Source organism: Rhinolophus sinicus, linkage group LG03 (genome assembly GCF_036562045.2).
Source record: "Rhinolophus sinicus isolate RSC01 linkage group LG03, ASM3656204v1, whole genome shotgun sequence".
In the NCBI taxonomy this organism is placed as follows: domain Eukaryota; kingdom Metazoa; phylum Chordata; class Mammalia; order Chiroptera; family Rhinolophidae; genus Rhinolophus; species Rhinolophus sinicus.
The window spans coordinates 31,590,716-31,613,265 of NC_133753.1; the positions used below are offsets into that span (position 1 = coordinate 31,590,716).

Below are 22,550 nucleotides of genomic sequence, written 5' to 3' on the forward strand. Positions count from 1 at the left end.
CTATGAGAGCTTAGGGTGACTTGCCTTGGATTTAGTATCACCTACAAGGGCAATCCTGCAAGCTCCAGGTGTGAGGTCCTGCAGGATATACTCTTCCTGCCTCCTTTGTCCCCTCCCAGGCACACCATCCAGATGAGGAACTTATTATGCAGGGAAGAACTACTCAACAGCAGTTATCCTTACCTCCTTTCTTCAATAGGATCATGGTCTTGGGAGAGTAAATCTCAGTTATCCATTTTTGGATGTTTTTCCACGAATATATTTTACCTTTTGAGATTCTATAGCTTTCACTCAGATTTAAGGAAAGATCTATTAGGACACAACAGCAAAGCTGAATCTAAGTTGTCAAGACCTTAAATTTACAGATAAGAGACAAGAGCTATAATACAGGAAAACCCATAAGAATCTAGTTTAAATAATTCAATTTTTAAAAAAAGAATTCAATTTACCTTTGTTCATTCATTAAATACCAGTCTGTGAAAATGTCCTTTATATCCTCAGATGGGCCGTTAACCCTGCTTACTGACAGTTTTGAACTTTAAAAAAGCCAAAAATAATCTATACCACTCATAACCAATTGAGATGCGATTACTCACTGAGATCCAAGTTTTTTCAAATCTAGCAGATCTGGGAGTTTGCAACCATTTCAGGCAAAAATGAGATGAGCTTATCTAGATGAAGACAGGGTAGCACAGCTGTCGTATTAGGAAGTAGTTGGCACGAAACAAGGAACAGGTTAAAACAATTAAGGCCACTGTAATGACTTGTAGATTTTATTCCACCTGCTTGTCTTAAAAAAAAAAAAAAGACTAGTGAAAGGGAACTGATGGGTGGTTTGAGTTAAGCGGCGAAGTGATTTTGTATTTGAAGGGCAAATTGTTTTAAGGTATATTATAAATAATTCATCTTTGACCTCTACCACACACACACACTCTCTCTTAGTATAGTATTATAAATAAAATACTACACTATGGTTTTTGTTTAGTATATGAATACAATCTGATGTCATATCTTTTAAAAAAAGTATACAGTACCTCATGCATGAAAAAAAGCTGTCATTCCTGAACTCACTTGACAGTTAGTAATCTATTACTCTCATCGTCTGCTCTTCCTTTAGCTTTTCATTATATAATGAGAAACAGGCTATAAATATCTCTCTCCAATTTGATGAGAAATTATCTTACCTAACGCTTATCTTGTTAACATTACCAGATACAATGTCCCAGTATAATAGCTTACATATTTATATTATCTCTACCAATCATTTCATTTCTCCCATCCTGGTCCCTGTCCATTCACAGCCTGTAGCTAGCAAAAATGGTTTCCAACTCTTTGGTAATCATCCTTACATTTTAGAGACCTTCTGGGAATAAGCCCACCACCTCTTCTTCCCTGATACACCATTAAATGAACCTTAGCTCCAGTCTCTGGTGGATGGATCTGTTCCTAGGCACCATCAGGGTTGTACCAGCCAACACAAACTCAGCAGTAACTCTATTGTAATGTTTCACTTGACAGCTCATAAGTGTTGTCTCTATTTTGAATTGAGTGTATATACATCTTCAGTGAATGGCAACAGCCTCTGAGGTGCAGATCAAAGAAGGTATAATCTGTTTGTCAGTAATATTATGAGTATGAGGAGGGAAGGCATTAGCAGCCCAGAAAAGGGTAGGAATGGGGACAGCGAGACCAGTGATCTGGGAGGACTCCTAGCCCTAAGATAAAGGCACTGGACCTTGTCTGGCAACACATACTAATATATACCCCAAACACTAATATTCCTGTAGGTCTTGAATTCAGGTCTCCAGTTAGCCTGTAGTTATTTTTTGTTGTTCTTTATGCCTTCTCTTTATCACAGATTAAAGAATCAAGTCCACAAAACCCACGTCATCAATAACTGGTTGGCAGCCTTTTTAACCTCTTTATTTCTTCCCCCTGCTTCTTCCACCTTTTATTACCCCTTCCTTCTGAAGGGATGTGAAATGGGCACAGCTTTCTACCTGTCACAAATGGGATGTCCACTTCTGTATAACCTGGCAAAGGCTGCCTTCTAAGGGCTCTGAAAGGCAGAATGATGGTAAAGAGCAGAGGTTTTGGACTCAGATAATCTTCAGTTCATCAGGCAGGCAGCAGCAGTGCAATTTTCAAGTTTACCCTTCTGTAAAATGGACATATAAACCTAATTTACATATTTGTTCTATTATAATTTATCTCCACATTTCCAACCAAAGGTCAGCTCTCATTCTGAAGCTAGATGTCCCTCTTTGAGCAATTTCACCGCTAGGAATTTGTTCTATAGATGCTTCTACACAAGCTGCAAAGATACATGTTATGGGAATAACATGTATTCACTGCTACATCATTTTTAATAGCAAAAATTATCAAACAATAGTAAGTGTCCATTGATAGGACTGTATCAATACCACACAGCTGTAAGAAACATGATAAATCTTAAACTGCAGATCTTACTACAGTAAGATCTCTAAGATATACTGCAAAGTGGAAAAAGCAAGTTGTACCATTTGAATTGTTACTGAAGGCATAGTGTACTTCTACTTAGGAAATTCTTGCATTGGTGATGATGCATTTATTCCAAGCAATACCTGGTAAAAAGAATTTGCATTATTTATTGTATTAGAGATTTATCATCTTTGACTTATAAACCTCTTCTCCCACCAATTGTGTTTACTACTCCTATCGACATTAAGGATTGAAACCTACATGGCTTTTAGGTGGCATGAGGAAGCCTAAATCCTTTAAGATGATCTTAAGTCACCATGTTTGACAATGGACTGCTTTCTTCCTTGTTTACAAACTGAATTCCCAGCAAGTCCCATTCCAGATGAGGTTTTAGAGGACATCTCAAAAAAAAAAACCAACCACATCAGAAACAGTGAACTCTGTGCAGACAGGGCCCGGATGATGCTTTGGAACAGGACTCGACTCCACCATTGTGAAGAAAGTATGGGGGAGCTGGAGCTCTGCACTCATGACCCCTTTGCCATATGCCCCCCAGCACTGTCATCATTTCTTTGGATAGCAAAACTGATTGTATGACAACTCCGATGTGAACCTAGGGGATTAAAAATAAGAAAACAAAAGACGTCAGGAAAAATATAGCTCTGCCAACACCAGTGGGGAATGCAACATCTCCTGGAAGGATCCAATGCAGGAAGACAAGGGGGAGAAGGGAGAAAAAAACGGGAGAGGAAGAACAGAGATAGAAAACAAAAAAGAGACGGGAAAACATTTGAGCAAAAAAACATTCTATAGGGAGTAGAGCCCAATTACTTGGTAAAAGCTCAATAAATATTTGCTGAACCAACAGAGCAAAAAGGGCTAAGCTACAGTTAGTGCTGTATGACCAGCCTTCCTTGAGGACTCTTGAAATAAATGGTGCTAAAGCTGTGACAGGAATGGCAATTCCAAGGAAATTCAGGACAAAAACTTATATGTGTAATCTTTTCCCAAGGTAAAAAAAAAAAAAAAAAAGGAATAGTACAGAAAGATATATGATAAGAAGGCACGTCCTCCATACGCTGCTTCTCCTGACATGTGTCCTCCCAGAAATACACAAGCACGTACCGTTTTCCCCTTTAAACAAAACAGTATTACAAAGTACACATTGCAACTTGCTTCTTCAGGCTCAGGGGTCTGCCCGGCAAATGGGCTCACACAGGATATCCGAGATATTGCAGCAGTCTGTTAATGCTACAATTTACATTCAAACACTGAGATAGCAAAATTATTTCCTTTTATTCTGTGGAATTTCAGTAAATAGACATGTGCATGATTTGTGTTAATTTATACATGATGACGGCGATTAAGACCAAACAAGGGCTTCTAGGGAAACTCCTACTACTTCTTTTAGAAGATCTTCGGGGTCGGGGCTGATCTCGACTTTCCCCCATTTCCTGATAGTAGACCGAAGTACATACTGGCCAAACCTTCAAAGTAGCTTCCTGAAGATGGACAATCTGGAAGGAAAAAGAAACAGGAAATACATGTTTTCTCTAAGCACTAAAATATTTCTTCTTCCGTTCCACAGTGCACCATTACCCTCTCGCACTGTCAAAGCTGTTAACATTTACATGCTTTGCCACAACTAGCTCTCTGAGGGTCTGTCAGTCCAGAGACTTGAAAACAATGCACGGCATTGACATGATGGCTTATGTGACTACTGCTCCAGGCCAGAGCAGGCATGAACCAGAGTGACATTTCCAGTGCCGCACATGCCCCCTTGAAGCAGTGTGCCCCTAGCACCAAGCAGCCTCTTTTCTTTGTAAGCAGAGTTGCTGCTGCTATAAGCAACCATCCTTACAGATGCTTAGCTGATGACTACAGTTTGCTTTCACCTTGACCTTTACTTTCTTAAAAGATGTGAGAGCTTTTGTGTTGCATTATTACCCTTGTCTTTTCTAGCTCTTTCTATTCTTTCTCAATTCCTCCCTCCTCCTGTTCCATGATGGATTTGTAACTCTAGGTCACTTGCAGTTGTCAGGACTCCCCTTCCTTACTGTCCAGATCAGGAGTCGGTTTCCTGAAAACCACGTGTTCCTTTTTCATGGTTTCTTCCTCATTTTGCTGCAGGACACTGCTAAATCCCTTCCCAGGAAGAGATGTGGGGGTGGGGAACCTGTATGTGTCTGAGAACATCTGGGGAGATTTGGCAGGGTGTAAATACAGGTAGAAAGTTATCTTTCCCTGTGAACTTGGAGGGCATTCCTCCACTGTCTAAAAGCTTCTTATTGCTGATAAGACAGGTGCAGTCTAATTCTCATTTTTTCATAGGCAAGCCATTCTCTGGAGAAGGATTTTTAGGATTTTCATCTTTGATATTTCTGAAAGTTCAACTGGATGTGTCCTGGGATGGCTCATTTATTGTGTACCTGGGGGGTTTCACTTAAGACCCAACAACTCCTGCACTGGTCCTGTTTCCTTGTCTTTTCTACTTTCTGGGACATTTCTTCAGCTCTTGCCTGCTCATTGTCTATTCAGAGTAGATACACCTCAGCTGCTCCTGTCCTCCCGTGTGCCATCGACTCGGAACCCAGAGCCTCCTGGGCTCCAGCAGACGAGGCTTAACCTCTCCACTGCAGTTCCTCCAGTTCATTAGATGGTGGCTTTCTCCCTACACCGCCACCTTGTGACATGCCCCTCTCTTCCTCCAACTGTGTTGACATATAAATACTTCATTCATTGGTTAGTTACTGCTAACTCTCATTACTGCTGCCTCTCCCCTCAGTGATGTCTGAAAGAGGTGTTTTGAAAACAGTAGAATTTGCATTTTCATAGCTTTAGCTGGAGTCCTATAATTCATAAAAGTGCCTCATAAGGAAAAAAGCAAAACTCACCAGTCACAACTTACCTGTTTAGAACAGCCCATTCACCTGTTCAGTTTTAGGGTCCAAATCAATGTCATAGAAACAGGGCCGGGTAGGGAGTCCAGGCATTGTGCTCATCTAGGAGATGCGACATAGATTTAAAAATAAACTTAAAGTGATCTTTTTCCCCACTTTCCCCTCAGATAGAAAGCTCAAGGCACAAAGCTAGAATATCATTTTGTAGTTGTCCATAAAGTGGCACTTTTCTTGTTCCACATTAAAAATCAGATCAGTAGATGGTTACTAGACTTACTGTGGTGATCACTCAGTAAGGCTGTTACTAAGGTTGTCACATAGTGATACATGTTGCGTCACTACGCTGTACACCTGAAACTCACGTAATATTATATGTCAACTATCACTAAAAGTAAATTTTAAAAAATTATTTAAAAAACAAAGAAGAAACCATCAAGTCATTGATCCTGTTATAACCTCCAAGGGAGACTTTCGTGCCCTTGGCAAATCAAGTGCCCGGCTTCACTGTCGTCCTCCACATCGGCGGCTGCAACAAGCAGCAGCAGCGGGTGCTTCCGCCTTCATCCTCCAGGGCAGGGGCTGGGAGGGCCGGGGAGACCCTCACTCGCTCCTCAGCCTTCACTTCACAGGACCAAAAGGAGATGCAGGGCTTGTCTGCTTTCTAATTTCGTTTTCATGAGTCTTGCAGAGATGCCCATTTTATTTTTGCTTCAGCAACACATTAGGAATTAGCATCCTTTAACATGGGCCAAGACTTTCCTGTACATAATCTAGATGGTTTTACAATCACTGTGCTTTCTGGGCCCAGTTGGCCTTCTAAACCTGAACTTGTAATGCTTATGGATTATGTTTGCTCTTGCTTCTTTTCTAGCGACTTGGCTTTGACAGGTATCTACTTAGATGCAAATTCATAAGGCTTATAAGTGAAAACTCAGTATATTTTTGTCTGTGACAATGTCCTGTATAATGAATACACACAAGTTCCAAGTCAGATCCAGACAAGAAAAGAGTTTAAGCTGAACTTCTACAACTTAACTATAAAAGTGTCATAGAAAAGGATGAGGCACCTTCTGTAACCCAAAACATCTACACTTTAGAAAACTTAAGTCTGACATGTGAGTGCCAATCAATACTCCCCAGAACATACTGTATTGGTCTTTACTCTCAAATTCTGAAAGAGATAAGCAACTGCTGCATGTGGGGAAAGGACGGGATGGGTCCTCACACCTAGCAGAAAAGCCTGAAGATGACATTATAAAGACAAATGCCCATTGACATAGACATGCATGAGCACGTTGGCAGAAAATCGTAAAGATGGTGCCCAAAACAGTGATGAGGATTTTCAGCATTTTCACTCTTTCCCGAAGAGGATTTTTTTTCTCTTAAACAATGGTTATATTGATAATCAGAAAAAATTTTAAATGTACATACACACATGAATTTAGATATAAAATTCCAAAAAGAAGCCACCACACCTTAAATTAATACATAAAATACTCAAATCATCTGAGTCCTGTTCAGGCCTGAACAGTAATTAGGAAGCGTTAAGAATAGCGATTGTTAGGCTATCTAAGTTATGTGGGGAAATGTCTTCCTCCAAGGTGGCTTCTACGGCGCGAGTTTGTTCTAGATGACAGTCTTGAGCTGGGCAGACTGTGTTTCTCTCTGAACTACAGGCAAATGCTCATTGGCCTGACCACTTTCAGTTTTGTTTTCATTGCTTAGAGTCACCCTCTGGCACCGCAGACATCAAAAGTGACAATACAGGCTACAGCTACTGCTCTTTTAGTTAGCAGCTACTGACAATTTCTCCAAAAAGAACACGTTTCTGCAATATTCAAGGTGCTGGGTAAAGGGCTTAACATTCCTATTAAAAGGGAATTTCTACAAATGCCAAGGACGGATGAGCACCATGACAAAGCTCCCTCCTGCTCTCCGGAGTGGCTGAGGGGCGCTGGTTTGCAGGTGCTTGTCTGACCTGCCTTATGCGATGATATGGCCACACACTGAGAGATGAGAGAAGCAGGGTTCACATCTTTAATAACTTGCCCAAAGTCAGCAGAGGTCAAAACAGGATTCGGCTTTAATGTTACATACTCTTGACTCTATAACGCCACCTCCCAAACACTTTCTTACTACACTGAAAGACTAATATAGCTCCAAAAGGAGATCTATTGGTTTCTTTTTCATCGTCTATTGGCTTAGTTTAATACTTCAGTCCTGTACTGCAGGTTAAGTACAACCTGCAGATACAGAATACAGGTGGATCTAAGGGGGAAAGCTGGGCACAGGATCAGTGTTAACCCGGGGACAAAGTTTGTCCAAACTGCAATTATGTCCTTAAGCATTCCTCTACCTCCCTATTAGCAATTTTCCTATCATATGCATAAAACCCATAAGATAAGAAGGCATTTGATAATTCATCTTGAAGTATAAATAAGCAACCTCACCTTTCACATCTACAGGGTTCATTTGCATTTTAAGGGGGGAGAAAACAACGAATTCCCTGAATTTCAGGCATAAGCTCTAGGCCTCTCAGGAAGACCCAGGAGGTGCAGAGCCCGTGTCCCTACCTCACAGGGCTGTTGGGAAGATCAAGTTAATCTGTGAAAGGTGCCCAATAAATGTCAGTTGTGATTATATATAAGCACAGCCTATCCACTAGGCCCACCCCAGCTTCAGTCAAGGTCATACTGTCACTGGAAACAGAATTGTTATTCAGCACAAGTAGTCATGGCATCATCCTTAAATTGACACTAAGATGGTCTGCAGTAAGAGAATTAATCGTAACAGGCCTGACTCCAACTTTCTCCTCAGCAATGAACTCTGCTCATTTGGCGTCTGCTTAATGGCTTCAGCAATCAATTTAAGACGAAGAGCACAGAAGAACCAGCACCCCCCTCTGCCTGCAGCACGCACTTACCGTTCCTACCAAGGGGTACAGGAAGCCAGCCCCCACGCTGGCGCGGATGTCACGGATGGGCAGGACAAAGCCTGTTGGCACACCTTTCTGCTCTGGGTTATGAGACAAGGACAGGTGTGTCTTGGCCATGCAGATGGGCAGATTCCCAAAGCCCTGGGGAAAGACAGGAACAGGAGCAGGACGAATGAAAAGCTGACGCCACAACAAAGAACATCTGGGCATTGTGATGATGTGGATCCTTCAATTTATTTGAAACATCCATGCTCACTTTATAACCACCTGCACCGCACTGCCCTCCAGCTTAGTTATTATAGACCAAAAAAAGGGAAAGAATCTGTTGGGTGAGGGAGGTAAGTAATCACGACTGTATACCTCATGTGAGTATTTTATTTGCATCTATATAACCAATTAAGAATGACAGTTTGGAGCAGACAAAGGACACAAATGAAGACGGGCTCTCAGTATTTTAGTAAGACATTCCATATTTCCTCAGGGTTTTTCCACACACTCATATACCACCTATGGGTAGATAAAGAACTTGGGGCTGAACCACCCAATACAATACCAGTATTTCAGAGGAGAAAAGCTGCCGCCCAGAGAAGTGAAGCCGTGGGTGACGGCAGGGCTGGGAGACTCTGGGATTCTGACTCCAAGGCCTGCTTTCTAAACAGTTGAAAGAACAAACCAACCAAATATCTACCTGCTTTGTGTAGACTTCCACTTTGTGCTGAGCTTCAGGGAGCAATTCAATATCATCTGCCCCATAGATCTTCTGCGCAATGATCCTGATTTTATCCTCAATTGGGAGCTGATAGACAGGAAAGAGACAGGGAGACCATGACTGGACACACCTGAGGATGTTTACCCAGGACAGAGTCCCCAAAAGGGCCAGAAGATGTTTCCATAGACGTCACAGACATGCAAATAGTTTGAGGTTTACTGGGATAGAAACATTTTCTTTTAATAACAAACCCCAGATTTTATAAGTGGGAAATGTCCCAGGGAAATAAAGTTACTATGTATGTGTGTATATTTAGGATCTGACGAGGTACATCACAAACAATACTGCTGACTATCCAAGGAACAATTATTTCTTCATAAATAATAAAAGGAATGTTCTAGGACTGGAGAGCAAGCTCCTGACAAAGCAAACATGGGAGACTGTTTATGAAACAAGACCACCAATATCCATCCACACAACTCCTGGTTTGTATGAGAGGCAGATGCTATTTTTAACACAACATATTGATTGCTACTTGCTGTGACTTAGAAAGTTTTTAAAAACCTGGTGATTTATATGATTGCCACACATTGGGAGTGGTGTGAAAGGATATGCCTTCCATGGCACCTGAAGCAAACAGTGCAGTGGATGGGCCAGTGGTCTATCCAGTGAGGGCCTCACAGGGCTGCTTCCTCCAGGGCAAGATTTCAGAGAAGTGGGGCCTGCTCCCTAAGTGCTGCTGAGCCTACTCCAGGGCACTAGGATTCAGAGCAAACAGCACAGGGAACAACTGCCTAAAGGAAGTGGGAAGGAAAAGGATTCCCAGGTAACATGGATGAGCAAATTACTGAAATTAGGCAACAGATCTGCTCTATACTCTCTAGCAACTAAGCCTAAAAGAACACACTGGGTGAGTTTTGTGTTTTGAAAGGAATAATACTCTACCTATAAAAATAAAAGTTCCCTTTTGAACTAAACAGTGATCATTTATGAAAGGGCTCTGCATAATGGATATAAATAAAGTGACTATTCAATTACAGCTTATGAGAGACAACAGAGCTTACTTTTATACGCATCTTATAAGTGGGCTCTGTAAATGCCAAGCCACAGTCAAAACTTCTGAAGCAAAAGCACTTTGCTGAGGGGCGATTTAAGACCAGCTGATGCCAAATAAGACAAACAGTGGCAACCTCCTGTTAGAGCAAAGTTCCAGGTAGAAATGGGTTAAAAGTCCTCATTACCCCACTTCTTCCCGGTCTCCTGCTCGCTTTCAAGGACCTGGGTTCCTAACAGTAGGCACTGTGGTGGGGGGCTTAGAGAAGGTGCTTATCCATGCTTTGTATTTGTGTGCCAATTTGTGTTTATGGCATTTCCTAAAAAGATGATTCGTTGAACAGATTTTCAAAACAGTCCATAACACTAAAGCTCAACAGGGAAATGTCCATGTTGATAGGAGTGTGTTAATTAACTGTCAATGTATTATATCTGCAAGGGGCTGAGAGACACAGAAGAATGTTAATCCAAGAGTAGCAGGGTTTCTTAGTTTCTTCCTTCTACCTTTTTAATGGCTATTTTTGAAAGTCTATGACTATCTTTTCAAAACCAAGCCAAGAACCAGCCTAGAGAATACAAGCAGAATTAGCCACCACGACATTCCATGTCCCTAATGCCATTTCCAGTTGTGGGCATCCTATTTAACGTCCAATCCCATCCTGAAGTACGTGAACAGAGAAAGGAAAACAAAATACAACCCTGGACTATGAACAACCTTTCTCTGAACTAACTTTACTGTACAAAGTAAGCAGTGCTTCTGCCTGGGTCAGACGCTGTACAGTTTACTCCCTGGTGGGAAGAAGGCGGCAGCCAGCCGGGGAGCTTTGGTTTTGCATCTGAGGGCTTCTATGAAGTCAAGGCAGCCCTGTACCACAAAGTCAGCTTTGGAGCACGCTGCTTTCCCCTATTACTGGGAAGTGGTCAGAAAACTTTTCTGAGCTGGATGCAGCCCCTTAACCATTAGCCATAGTATGGTTGGTGCGTTGGTTTAAAGCTGTAGTGAATTACACTTTCAGTTCTATATATAACCCTTTCTCCCGCCAGCAAAGAGATTATACTGTGAGCCTTTCCAAAAGAAAGGATGTGAACCAGCCTCCTGGGCCATTCTTGCCTGTACCCCCTCCTGTTAAGTAGGCAGTAACATGTGTTAGTAAGAAAGCTGTCTGGAGTCGAGGGTCCAGGCTGTGGTCATAATTCACCTACCTAGGAATCAAACCCACAGGGTTGAAGCTACTAAACACGGGCTCTAAACAGAGGCAGCCTCACAGAAACCTCATTGTGCTATCTGGTTTTCTGCATAGAGCAAGCAACCCACCTTGAGGTCATAGAGGAGCTGGAAGCTGCTAGGTGCCTGAGCTGCTCTCTGGACGGCCTGAGCTAGGGCTAAGGCACCCTTGCCTCCTTCTGCCCAGTGAGCGCACTTCACGGCGTCCAAAGCCCCATGTTCTTTGGCAAGTCGGCTGATGAGCTGTAGCTCGGCCTCCGTATCCGTCCTGTAAAGGCAGTTCTTCATGTTAAAGCATTGATCATGGCTGGAGAGGACAGAATCTGTCTTGCTTTTGCCATTAAAACCCACGTAAATCACCTGCTAATAAATGGGACGCTAATCAAGTAACTCTCCTTGGATTTGAATACCGGCTCCACAACTTACTAGTTAGGTGACCTTTGGCCAGTTACTTAAGCTTTATGTGCCTTGATTTCCATTTGGGTAAAAATGGGAATAACCCCATTGGGTAAAAATGGGAATAATCGTAGCACTTATTTTATTGGGATGTTATGAGGCTTAGATGGTAAATAAAGGCAAAGTACTTAGAACATTGCAGGCACATCATAGAAATCCACACTCACTTTTTAAAAATTTTGCTTCTCATTCTGCTGTGGTTAGGCCATTATAACGAGACCAACCAGCTTCAGAATACCTAAAAGATCCACACAAGTTCTCCCTGGCAGGAACACTTCCAGCTTAGTACGTTCGACTCTTTGTCAAGACGAAAGCCTACCAGAACCAGTGAAATAACAGAACTCTGTAGGGCTATGACCTTTTACCTGCAGACCTTTGTGTTACCCACTCCACCTGGTGGAGAACAAGGGGACTCACAGGAGCCAAATCTGACCCAGGACCCTCAGTGGGTGAGGTGATGAGTTCACTGTGACACACACGGTGCCTGTCACATTGCAGGCTCTCAGTAATGGCTCCTAAAGCAGACTTAATAAGCCACAGCAGTAACTGAATCAAAATAGAGCTAAAACCTCTGGGAGATGTTTTCTGACCATTTTCCACAGTCCCCCTTGACTATGACACTTTGTACTTACTTGAATGCATTCACGGCCACTACTACTGGAACTCCAAACATTCTGGCATTTTCAATTTGTTTCTTCAAGTTACTGAAGCCTCTTTCAACCAGTTCCAGGTTCTACAAAAACAACAGTGAAAGTATTGGTCTCTCTGTGAGGTCAGAGAGAGTAGAGGTAAAAAGTCGCAGGTTGCTCTTAAAAGGAACCTGTGGGGGCCGGCTCGGTGGCTCAGTCGGTTAGAGCTCCATGCTCCTAACTCCGAAGGCTGCCAGTTCGATTCCCACATGGGCCAGTGGGCTCTCAACCACAAGGTTGCCGGTTCAACTCCTCGAGTCCCGCAAGGGATGGTGGGCTCCGCCCCCTGCAACTAAGATTGAACACGGCACCCTGCGCTGAGCTGCCTCCCAAATGGCTCAGTTGGTTGGAGCGCATCCTCTCAACCAGAAGGTTGCTGGTTCGACTCCCACAAGGGATGGTGGGCTGTGCCCCCTGCAACTAGAAAATGGCAACTGGACCTGGAACTGAGCTGTGCCCTCCACAACTAAGACTGAAAGGACAACTTGAAGCTGAATGGCACCCTCCACAACTAAGATTGAAAGGACAATAACTTTACTTGGAAAAAAGTCCTGGAAGTACACACTGTTCCCCAATAAAGTCCTGTTCCCCTTCCCCAATAATAATAATAAAAAAAGGAACCTGTCTCCTTGAGCCAGCAGCCACTGACTGTCAGGACAAGCTGACAGAGCAGATGCACTGACGCATTTCTCACACTGCAGTGAGTGTGCACTGTGGAGCTCTAACACTGTGCCAGCCTTTATGTAACATTGGAGTGGAGCTCTGCTTGTGTCCTGGCTGTCCTGAAAACATGAGAGCTGGGACATTTGCTGTCATCGCACCATGTCTCAACAGCATATTTGCTGTTTAAAGGGACTCAGATACCCTTAACTAAGTTATATTTGTAAACCCTGTGTTTATTAGATTTGTACATACTCATATGGTACAGTGGTACAACTAACTTTACTCAGCGCTGCCCAGACCTTCCCATCTGAAGACAGAGTCTAGCACAGTGCCTGGCATTCATTATCCAGCTACCATAGAACTGTCAGAAAACACGAAGTAATCAGTGATTCTTTCTTTCTTTCTTTTCTAAATTAAAGTTATTGGGGTGACAATGGTTAGGAGTTACATAGGTTTCAGGTGTACAAGTCCATAATACACCATCTATGTATTACATTGTGTGTTCACCACCCAGAGTCAGTTCTCTCAGTGATGCTTTCAAAGGTTTTAGTGAACTCAACCATGAATCTTCACAGGGGACAACAGAAAACAAGATAAGTGCAACCTTTAAAAACCAAATACCATGAAATTTAAGGGAAAGCAATTAAGAAAATGTACTTTTAAGTATGTTTACTGAAACACTACTGGCAGCATTGAAAAACTGTAAATAACACAAACCTTCAATAGGAGATTGGGCCAGTGATTTATGATATATAAATACTCAATATGTATCATGGAGATGTGATGAAAAGTGAGATAATCTGTATTACATGAAACTTGTCAAAGATGTACAAAGTTGCAAAACTATGGAGAGCTTAATTAATTCCATTTTTGGACAAATACAAGAACACATGTGTACATTCATGAAATTTTTTTAAATATTGAGAAATATGCATCAAACTGTTAAGAAGACTCAAATTATAATTATATTCATATATTGTTTAATTTTTAAACCAAGGGTACGTTATTATTATAAGCTTAAAAATACATTAAATGTTTTACAAATAAAAATATAATAGTCTTATATAAAAATATATGACTGGATCATGAGCAAAACCAGCAATAAAAGCTCTTGGTTTGTGGATTCCATGAGACAGCAGAAAAAGGGGTAAGTTAAAGGTAGAAAATCTGAGGTCATTACAGACATGATTTATGCTTTTTTCCTTTAATAACTGAAAACAGAGATTAGGATTTATTTGATATTCTAAAGAGCACTGCTTTTTCTTTACCTCTAGTCACATGAAGACCAATTAATTTGTAAGACTGATTGAGAACAGTTTTAAATAAGTAGAATTTCTTAGCTGAAGACACCAGCTGGGCCAGTTAGGGGCCGTCATGTTAATTAGACACAGGAAAGGCTGTGGGGTGGCAGGAGGGCCAGAACTGTGAATTCCCCTCCTACGCGTGAATCAGACAAATGACCATAAAAGGCAAATCAGAACTCAGAAGACAGGCAGGCTCAAGGCACCCACAATTCTTTCCTAACTGCTTCTGAAATACTTCATTTGGGGCCTGAACAGTGACCCTGTATTGCTTGACAATTTAAAAGCTTCCCAAAAGGCAGAAAAATGGAACTAGTGATAGCAGCTGACCTTACCCTCTCACAGGAGGGCCTATCTCTCATATAACCACCCCAAACTGACTCTAGAGACGATTCTTTGATGGTAAATAATAAACATATGAAAAGGTTCAAGCTCACAATTCTTTGAACTCCTGCTTGATGCTATAAACCAAATCAGCGTATGGAAACTTTGCCTAGAAAAATAACCAGGATGCTGACTATATCTTGGCCCTTTAATATGGATTTAAATCTGCAGAAGAAAAGACATTTCAAAAAAGGTCCCTATATTGCTTCTGACTTGAATGGCATTTGGGAATCAACCAGCCAATAGAGGGAAGACAAAGAAACTTCCATTAGTCTAGTGCAGGATTTCTCAAACTCAGAACTACTGACATTTTGGGCCAAATAATTCCTTGTAGTTGGGGGTGGCCTGTGCACTGTAGGATGTTCAGAAGCATCCTAGCCCCCACCCACTAGAGGCCAGTTATAACAATAAAAAATGTCTCTAGACATTGTTAAATGACCCCTGGGGGCAAAATCGCTCCCAGTTGAGAACCATTAATCTAGGGCAGTGGTTTTACTGACATCCTATGTGGGCAATTCTGTTGTATGAGGCACTTCTTCTCTATTTAATTCAATTCTTCAGCACACTGCAGACCTTTTGGCATCTCCTGCTCCCAGAACCAACCCTGGGTCAGAGTGATATCCCGACTTGTTTCCAAATGAGCCGGGTTGAGAAACTCTGATTCAGGGTGTGGTGCTTTCTAGGTCAAGTAATTAGAAATGATTGAAGTTACCTCCTCTATGTAAGCCTTGGGAAGAGGCAGTCCAGCAGTAACCTGGAAGGAAAGGAAGCAAAGTCAGAGGCATTTTCTATTTACAATTAGATGTTAGCTTAAACGGTGCTTGCCATGAGCTGAAGGCCAGAAGCTGCACGCTTGGGGGATATGCAGCAGTATAAGGTCGTTTCCTGCCCCAAGGATTTAGGGCGCATGACCAGTCCTACAGCACAGAACAAAAATGATAGCTTTGAGTAGAGTGTTGACCTTTGTGGCCTGAACTAAGGAGGTGAGAAAGGACGGATCTATGAAGGTGGGGGGAAGGGATACGTTCTAGAAAGGGGCAATAACCTGTGAGTGATGCACACGGTAGTGGGGGTGGAAGCAAAGGTGAGCATAGGGAAAAAGGCGGCTGTCAGCCTTGCCCATGGAGTCTGTGACAAGCCCTGCGACGAGAGTATGAGCTGGTCTGGAGCCGACCCACGGCTTTGTGGAGCTGAACTGGGGAGCGTGAGCAACACAAACAGGATGGAAGTGGCACACAGGGATACTCTTCCTCTGTCACAGCCTATTTAAAGGTGTCAAGATACTTAAGCAGTAGGTTCACTGTAATGGAGGTACCTGGTGGCTTGGCCATGCTGCATCCACAGGGATGAGCACGGGGTGAAGGTGCTGATTCCAGGGACCCCACTGTGGGCAATGGACAGTGATTAAGAAGAAACAAATTGACAGTGACCATGAGATCAGGTGGAAAGGAGGTGCAATGGTGTGAGGGTGAGTGTGTGTGTGTGTGGGGTGCAAGCGAGAGAAGTGTTGGTTATGATCAGGAAGAAAAAGGGAATGCATCTTGCATGGCTGGCAGAAAGGGACGTGCTGGGCTAGGAGTGCTTGTGGTACCTTGGGGAGAAGAATGCAGAGGTGTGCTGTACTGTGTTATGGCAGTGGTTCTCACAGTGAGGCCTAGGGACCTGATCTTTTCACGGGGTCCACAAGGTCAAGACTATTTCCTTAATAATTCTAAGATATTATGGCTCTTTTCACTCTCATTCTCTTTGAGTGTACAAAGGACTTTTCCAAAGATTATGTGACATGGGCTGTCACAACAGATCAAATGCAGAAGATCAGACTCCAGAGGTCTTCAATTAAGACAGATACTGAAGTGATCTGAAAAATATACAATGCCTAAAATTTGTTCTGGAAAATACAGTTAACTTTTCATTTAAAAAAATGTTATCTGTGTTCATATGTAACTCAGTTTTAATTCCTAATATAGTTAAGTATCAATAGATATAACTCACCTAAATAAAAATTCCTTCCGGCTCTCAATAATTTTTAAGAGTGTAAAGAAGTTCTGAGACCAAAATGCTTGAGAATTGACATATTAGGAAAAACCCTGATCAATACACTAAGAAACATTGATTTTTGTTCTGTAGGTGAAGAAGGTCTTATTTCTTAAGTTACAAGACCCTCTCATGGAGGATAGGAATTTAATACTTCAATTTCTGAAAACTAGCACCATGTTTTCACATGCAGGTGCTGAAGAAAAGGTGTTAATAGGATAAGAAATGAAATTTCTAACCAGTAGTGATTCAGGAAAACACAAAGTTCAGGTTGGAACTGAACATAAACCAGTCCTAACCTCTGTCTCTCTCTATTACCCAGAGGCAGTCCTGAGAGTATCCACCATTCTCCGCCTCCCTCCCACTCCAGGCTGTCAGTGGTCCCATCCAGCATGCACTGCTCAAGGAGGGGCTGACCTCTGACTCAGTTACGTGGTTTGTTTGGCTGGCTGCCAGTGTCACTATTTCAAGGGGAAATGGGACTGAGATTTTAAAAGAACAGTCTGAAAATAAAGGAGTTTTTTGTGGATATAGCAAGCACATGTCCTTGGAGGAGTTTACATGTCCTTGGAGAAGAAAACCCAGAGATTTTCCTCAGACAGGTAGACTATGAAGCTAATTTCAGCCCTCTTAAAATACTGAGAGCTGGTCGTGTCTCTGAGTGATAAGGCAGCCAGTCTAAGAGCTGTCTGAAAATCCTTTGCTTCTGACACACTATTAATCATGAAGATAAGAACAGCTTCATGATGAAACAGGCAGAAGACATCCAGCTTCCCCTTAGCTTTCACAACACTGCTGACAATCAGAGCATTCTAACGATTGATCCTCACCGTGGGGCCGCCTCCGTGCATTTTCAGAGCTCTGACAGTGGCAACAAGCACCACCACGTGAGGGCGGAGACCAGAATACCGGCATTTGATGTTAAAAAACTTTTCCATTCCAATGTCTGCTCCGAATCCTGCTTCAGTCACTGGAAGTAAGAACAAGAGCAACTGTAAGAACGCCATCCCAACATCCTTGATGATAAAACAAAACAAAACAACACCATCTATGTACTGATCTTACAAAAATACTCACCTACAAACCCTTCAGGGCCAACAAGCTTGAGTGCAATCCGGTCCGCAATGATAGAGGAATTCCCATGTGCGATGTTGGCAAACGGTCCAGCGTGAACGAATACTGGAGTGCCCTGTGGAAATCAAGATGGCCTGAGCGAAGCTGCCCAAACTGCTTCAAAATAGAATCGCATAGTCAAGGGAGTGAACATCAGGTGGACTCCAAAAGAAAAAGACTTCCCAAAAGTTAAGTACGAAGCTGTCTCTTTTATATGTCAGTAATGTCCCAATCACAACTGTGAGAAAGAGTGTGAAGATAAGATGAGCAGGTAGAGAAGGTCTGTGACTCAAGAAAAGTGTGAACACAGAAAACCAATTCAGGAAGGCAGGGTTCACTCTGCTCACCTCTAATGTCTGCATGAGATTGGGCTTGATTGCATCCTTCATAAGCACTGTCAACGCACCACTCACTCCCTACAAAACAAAGGCATGAAGCGTCGATTCCTACCGGCAAACCAACTTTTTAAAACCAAAATTCAACATTCTTAGGTCTTCCTTTTTTTAGCCATCTTGGACAAATTAGTACTTTCACCAAAACTAGACCACTCATTTGTTTATTTTTTTCTGGATATACTGTGAAGTAACTAGTTATTTTAAGCAGCCAGATGAGACAGAATGAAAATGAAATTCACGTGTAATTTTTGGAAAAACATGCAATTCTAGAAATAAGCATCTTAATTGAGCTGTTGCTGATGAACGAGGGGAATCCATTTTAAATTGGTTTATAGCATGGAAATGCTAGTTCCTCGAGTAATGAATTATTTGTAACTTTGGTGTCTGGACAGAAATGACTATAAACAAAAATTCAATGAGTTTCCCAAAGCTGAAACTGCAAGTATACCCAGAAGTTCAATACCAACTCTTAAATATCAGGTCCCTCTCTTCTAAGCCATCTAACCGTAGCTGAACAAATTGGTAACAAAGCAAGATAAAATTAGGAATCCCATTTATTTTCAGTTTTAATGAGTTTTTAAGTTCCTGCTTTGGGTGTAAAATTTTAAAACGATTTTCTTCCTTACACATATTAACTGTGAAAACAGGGTATTAACATTTCCCCCTTTTCTGAATTCATCTGGCATATCGCTTAATCACAGGCCAATCATTCTGGTGTATATCAACACAAACAGGCTTTTAAAAAATTAATCTGTAAGGTTATCTCATTGCAAACCTCATATTATCATGCAGACAGTTCAGAAATAACCTCGAAGTGGAGAACAAGCCTAGTAGGACCATCAGATAACTGGATAATGCATTATTCCCAATGTGGTTATCAGCGTGGATATGGTGTCCAACAACTTCATGACAAGAGGCCTCTGCGCAGGGAGGCCTCCTGGGGAGAAGCCAGGGTGTGACTCCAAGCCCAGCTACCAAGGGCCTCACTTGGACTCTTGAAGTCGTCGGCAAATTGAGGTCGTACATCCACTTTTGAGAATACTCACAGGTTGAAGATGTTGCTCAAGTCACCTGAAACCTGTGGTCTATTACTGGAGCATACTACCTATTATTATACTATGAAATACTTTTCATAAATTTCATAATTATCTGTAGGCAGCAAAAGCTTATTGAATTTATTGGTTAACTGCAGCATAACTTTTGTTATCGGTAACTGCCGAGAGAAGCTAGGACAATGGACACAGGTGCATCACTAAGCCTGGAGCGCCAGGGTACCCACCAGATCTTCAGCACTGATGGGCTCCCCTTTCTTGCTGGACGCCACCACCATTTTGCTCAGTCTCTCTCTCATGTCTTCTAGGGAACTGGTGAGAGCCAGGACCGCCATGATTTCACTGGCCACAGAGATATCAAACTGGGCCTGTTGGAAGGAAAAAGACACAATAGGGAAAACTGCGTTAAACCAGAAGACTGAATTGCAAAAGCAATCCTCGTTTGTATTTGCAGCTTAAACAATTAGCTTAAATGGACAGAATAACAGAATAGTACACAAAGAACTTAATGAAAATAATCCTCCAATAGCAAAAATTTATAATGAACTATTCCAAGACCTCGAGTAGTCAATTTTTTAAAATAAATGTTCTAGTAAGACCAATAATCCCTGGGAAGGCAGGTTGTAATCCTGAAGTTATGGTTTCCCTAACATACAGTGGGAACAACACAGAAGCTCTTACACCGAAGAAACAGACTGTAAAATAGCCTCAAAGAGAAGCAATTTTAATCAATTTGTGTGCAAGGATATTCACTTGGGGCTCTCCACCTCCGGGAAAAAATGCTGGAGGGAGAAACACATAGGTGACACATGGGATTTACTGCAAAAGCTGTCAGGAGTGCTTAATGCCACACCTACTCACTTCCATTTTAATAGGGAGAAGGCAGAATAACACCTGGCAGTATCTATCGGATGGGAGGGGACGGAGGAGGACGGAAGGAGCAAGGATCTGGTTAATCTGAACTAATTTACTTAGAAAGGAATACATAGTTACCGTCCGTGTGTACCCTTTCTCTGTTGGAGACTGTCCAATTGTGATCTGCCTCAGGAATCTATCATTGGTATCCAACACTACAGAAAGGGAAGATACAGAGCAATGTTTAGTAAAAGGACCATAAAGTTAAAGGAACCAGCCAAATTTTAAAGTAGTTAAGTCTAACTTAATGTCTATTAATATTTGATTTCAAAACTGATGGCAAAGCTAGAATATGGGTTCAAGTTAAGAAATGATGTTCATATATTATAAACGTGTAGGAATTATATTTTAAAAAAGCAATGTGGAGTGATTTGGTTTTATTCTGTCTAGGGAATTCAAACAATTAACTAGATATCTTGGATCTATTTTAAAGTACATTTGAAATCACAAGAAAAACAGAGAGGGCCACAGTTTTTCAAAAGGCTGCGGTTTGTGTTGTTATTCTGTGGGGTGATTCACTGACCCTACACCACCATGAGAAACACAAGAGCCATAAATGCAGGGCCAGGCAAATGCCTTTTGAAGCATGCTGGGTAATAGACCTGCTCTTTCCTTTAGCACACTTAGAAGAAATAATTTCCATTCAGATGACAGAATATCTATCCAATTGTATATCCTTGGAAAACATGGCAAAGGTCAACCAACTAATCTTAATTCTATCTCCCAGGACTAATTAATGTTAATATTTTAGTGTTTTACCAATTTTGTTTTTTGAATGATGTGCCAAACAATAACAACAAAACACAAAACTAACACCACCACACTGGTTACACTCCAAATGGGTCAAAGAGGAGAGGAATTTTTAAGGAACTTGATAACATGCCAAATTATTTTCCATAAAGACTAATAATTTAAACAGCAAAAGCAATGTACTGTACAGCATTTGGAGGGAGACAGACTGACAGACAGACACACACACGGTAAGTGAAGTATATAATGTATTGTTGGAGACTACCCTTATTTTTCAAAACATATAGTGTCAAGTTCCTTGTACCTAACTTCTCTGTATACATAACCGGTCAATAAGTATGGTCCTTTTTTTCCTTGTCTGCTTCTACTTTCTTAGAAAGCATGAATTAGACATAAAGCAAAGCAAAAGCAAATGGGACACTAAATTTTCAAAATAGATCTTTAGCTGATTCCTCATAGAATATTATATACCATCTGTCTAAAGCTAGTGAAGCAAAGGGAAAAATATCAGTGTGGTTTTATATATTAAGAGAGTCATCTTAAAAATGCCATTAGCATTTATAGCAACAGTTACTGAGCCAACAAAAAGCACAAATACAGTCCATCAATTGGCCGTTAGCTGCATTCTGCTGGACTGGAGGAAAATTCCTTCTCAGCAGTGATACAGGATAGACAATGGATGCACTGTCGGTACAAAATAAAACTCTAAGCTGGGCTAGTTGTACACAGAGAAAAGCAACATACGGCAGTGAAGCTAGGCAACTCACTTACTAAATTCCCAAGTGTTTAAACCTTTAAGGCTACCTACTTTGTTACAAGTGACTTTAATAAAGTGAGGTAAAAATGACTAGGCAAGCTAGAGAACTACAAGAAAAATCAAGTCACTTATGCCAGATAAGAGTTCCGAGAATAAAGGGCAACATGATTCCAGAAGGGATTAGACATAATTTTCTACTTCATGACACTAGAAAACTGTTTGCATATAATGAACTTGGAAAATGTTTTGTTTGGTTTATGCATGAACTTCTGTGAAACCACCCTCACTGAAATCAACAGTGAATAGCCAGCAAATGTCCAACTAATCCAACAAAAGGAGGTCTGATTACAGCTAATAAGGAGAGAGATTGATAAAGGTGGCCAGAAAAATGAATGTCACCATTTTGGTCATGTCTTATCCAGGAAAATACCAATACACAAGCTTCCAGACCTCACATTTTAATAACTCCTATGCAGGGTGTGGGGTGTGCAGTATCACCAAAGAAAAGGGTGCGTGTTTGTGGCTCTGGTACCTCTTTGCCAAGTTATGGTTTCCGGATCAATATCTAATCTTGCAAATCTGTTTATCTCTTCATCTGTCAGTGTGGTAGGATCAGTCTTTTCAATGCCTAGTCTCTGAAGACAAAACAGACAAAACAAACAAAAGCATAATAAATATAAAAAAATTTTTGTCCCTATCTCTAGATAGGGTCCCCTCTAGGGAATACAAACCATGTTAAATTCAGAAGGGAAACACCTC

General features: G+C 41.5%; 1 protein-coding gene across 2 annotated transcripts in view; it reads right to left on the minus strand.

The window, feature by feature from the left end:
• Positions 1-3,737: 3,737 nt before the first annotated feature.
• The window catches only part of MTHFD1 (methylenetetrahydrofolate dehydrogenase, cyclohydrolase and formyltetrahydrofolate synthetase 1), a 52,973-nt gene continuing 34,160 nt past the window's right edge, over positions 3,738-22,550 (minus strand). For both annotated transcript variants that reach the window (XM_019733300.2, XM_074327367.1), the window contains 13 exons: positions 22,324-22,426; positions 20,363-20,439; positions 19,597-19,737; positions 18,270-18,338; positions 17,887-17,998; positions 17,640-17,779; positions 15,488-15,529; positions 12,371-12,471; positions 11,373-11,550; positions 8,984-9,091; positions 8,284-8,436; positions 5,369-5,462; positions 3,738-3,977 (listed from right to left, as the gene is read on the minus strand). In XM_019733300.2, coding sequence (XP_019588859.2) covers positions 5,373-5,462; positions 8,284-8,436; positions 8,984-9,091; positions 11,373-11,550; positions 12,371-12,471; positions 15,488-15,529; positions 17,640-17,779; positions 17,887-17,998; positions 18,270-18,338; positions 19,597-19,737; positions 20,363-20,439; positions 22,324-22,426 — 1,314 coding nt within the window. In that variant the 3' untranslated portion in view covers positions 3,738-3,977; positions 5,369-5,372. The remainder of the gene's footprint in view (positions 3,978-5,368; positions 5,463-8,283; positions 8,437-8,983; positions 9,092-11,372; positions 11,551-12,370; positions 12,472-15,487; positions 15,530-17,639; positions 17,780-17,886; positions 17,999-18,269; positions 18,339-19,596; positions 19,738-20,362; positions 20,440-22,323; positions 22,427-22,550) is intronic.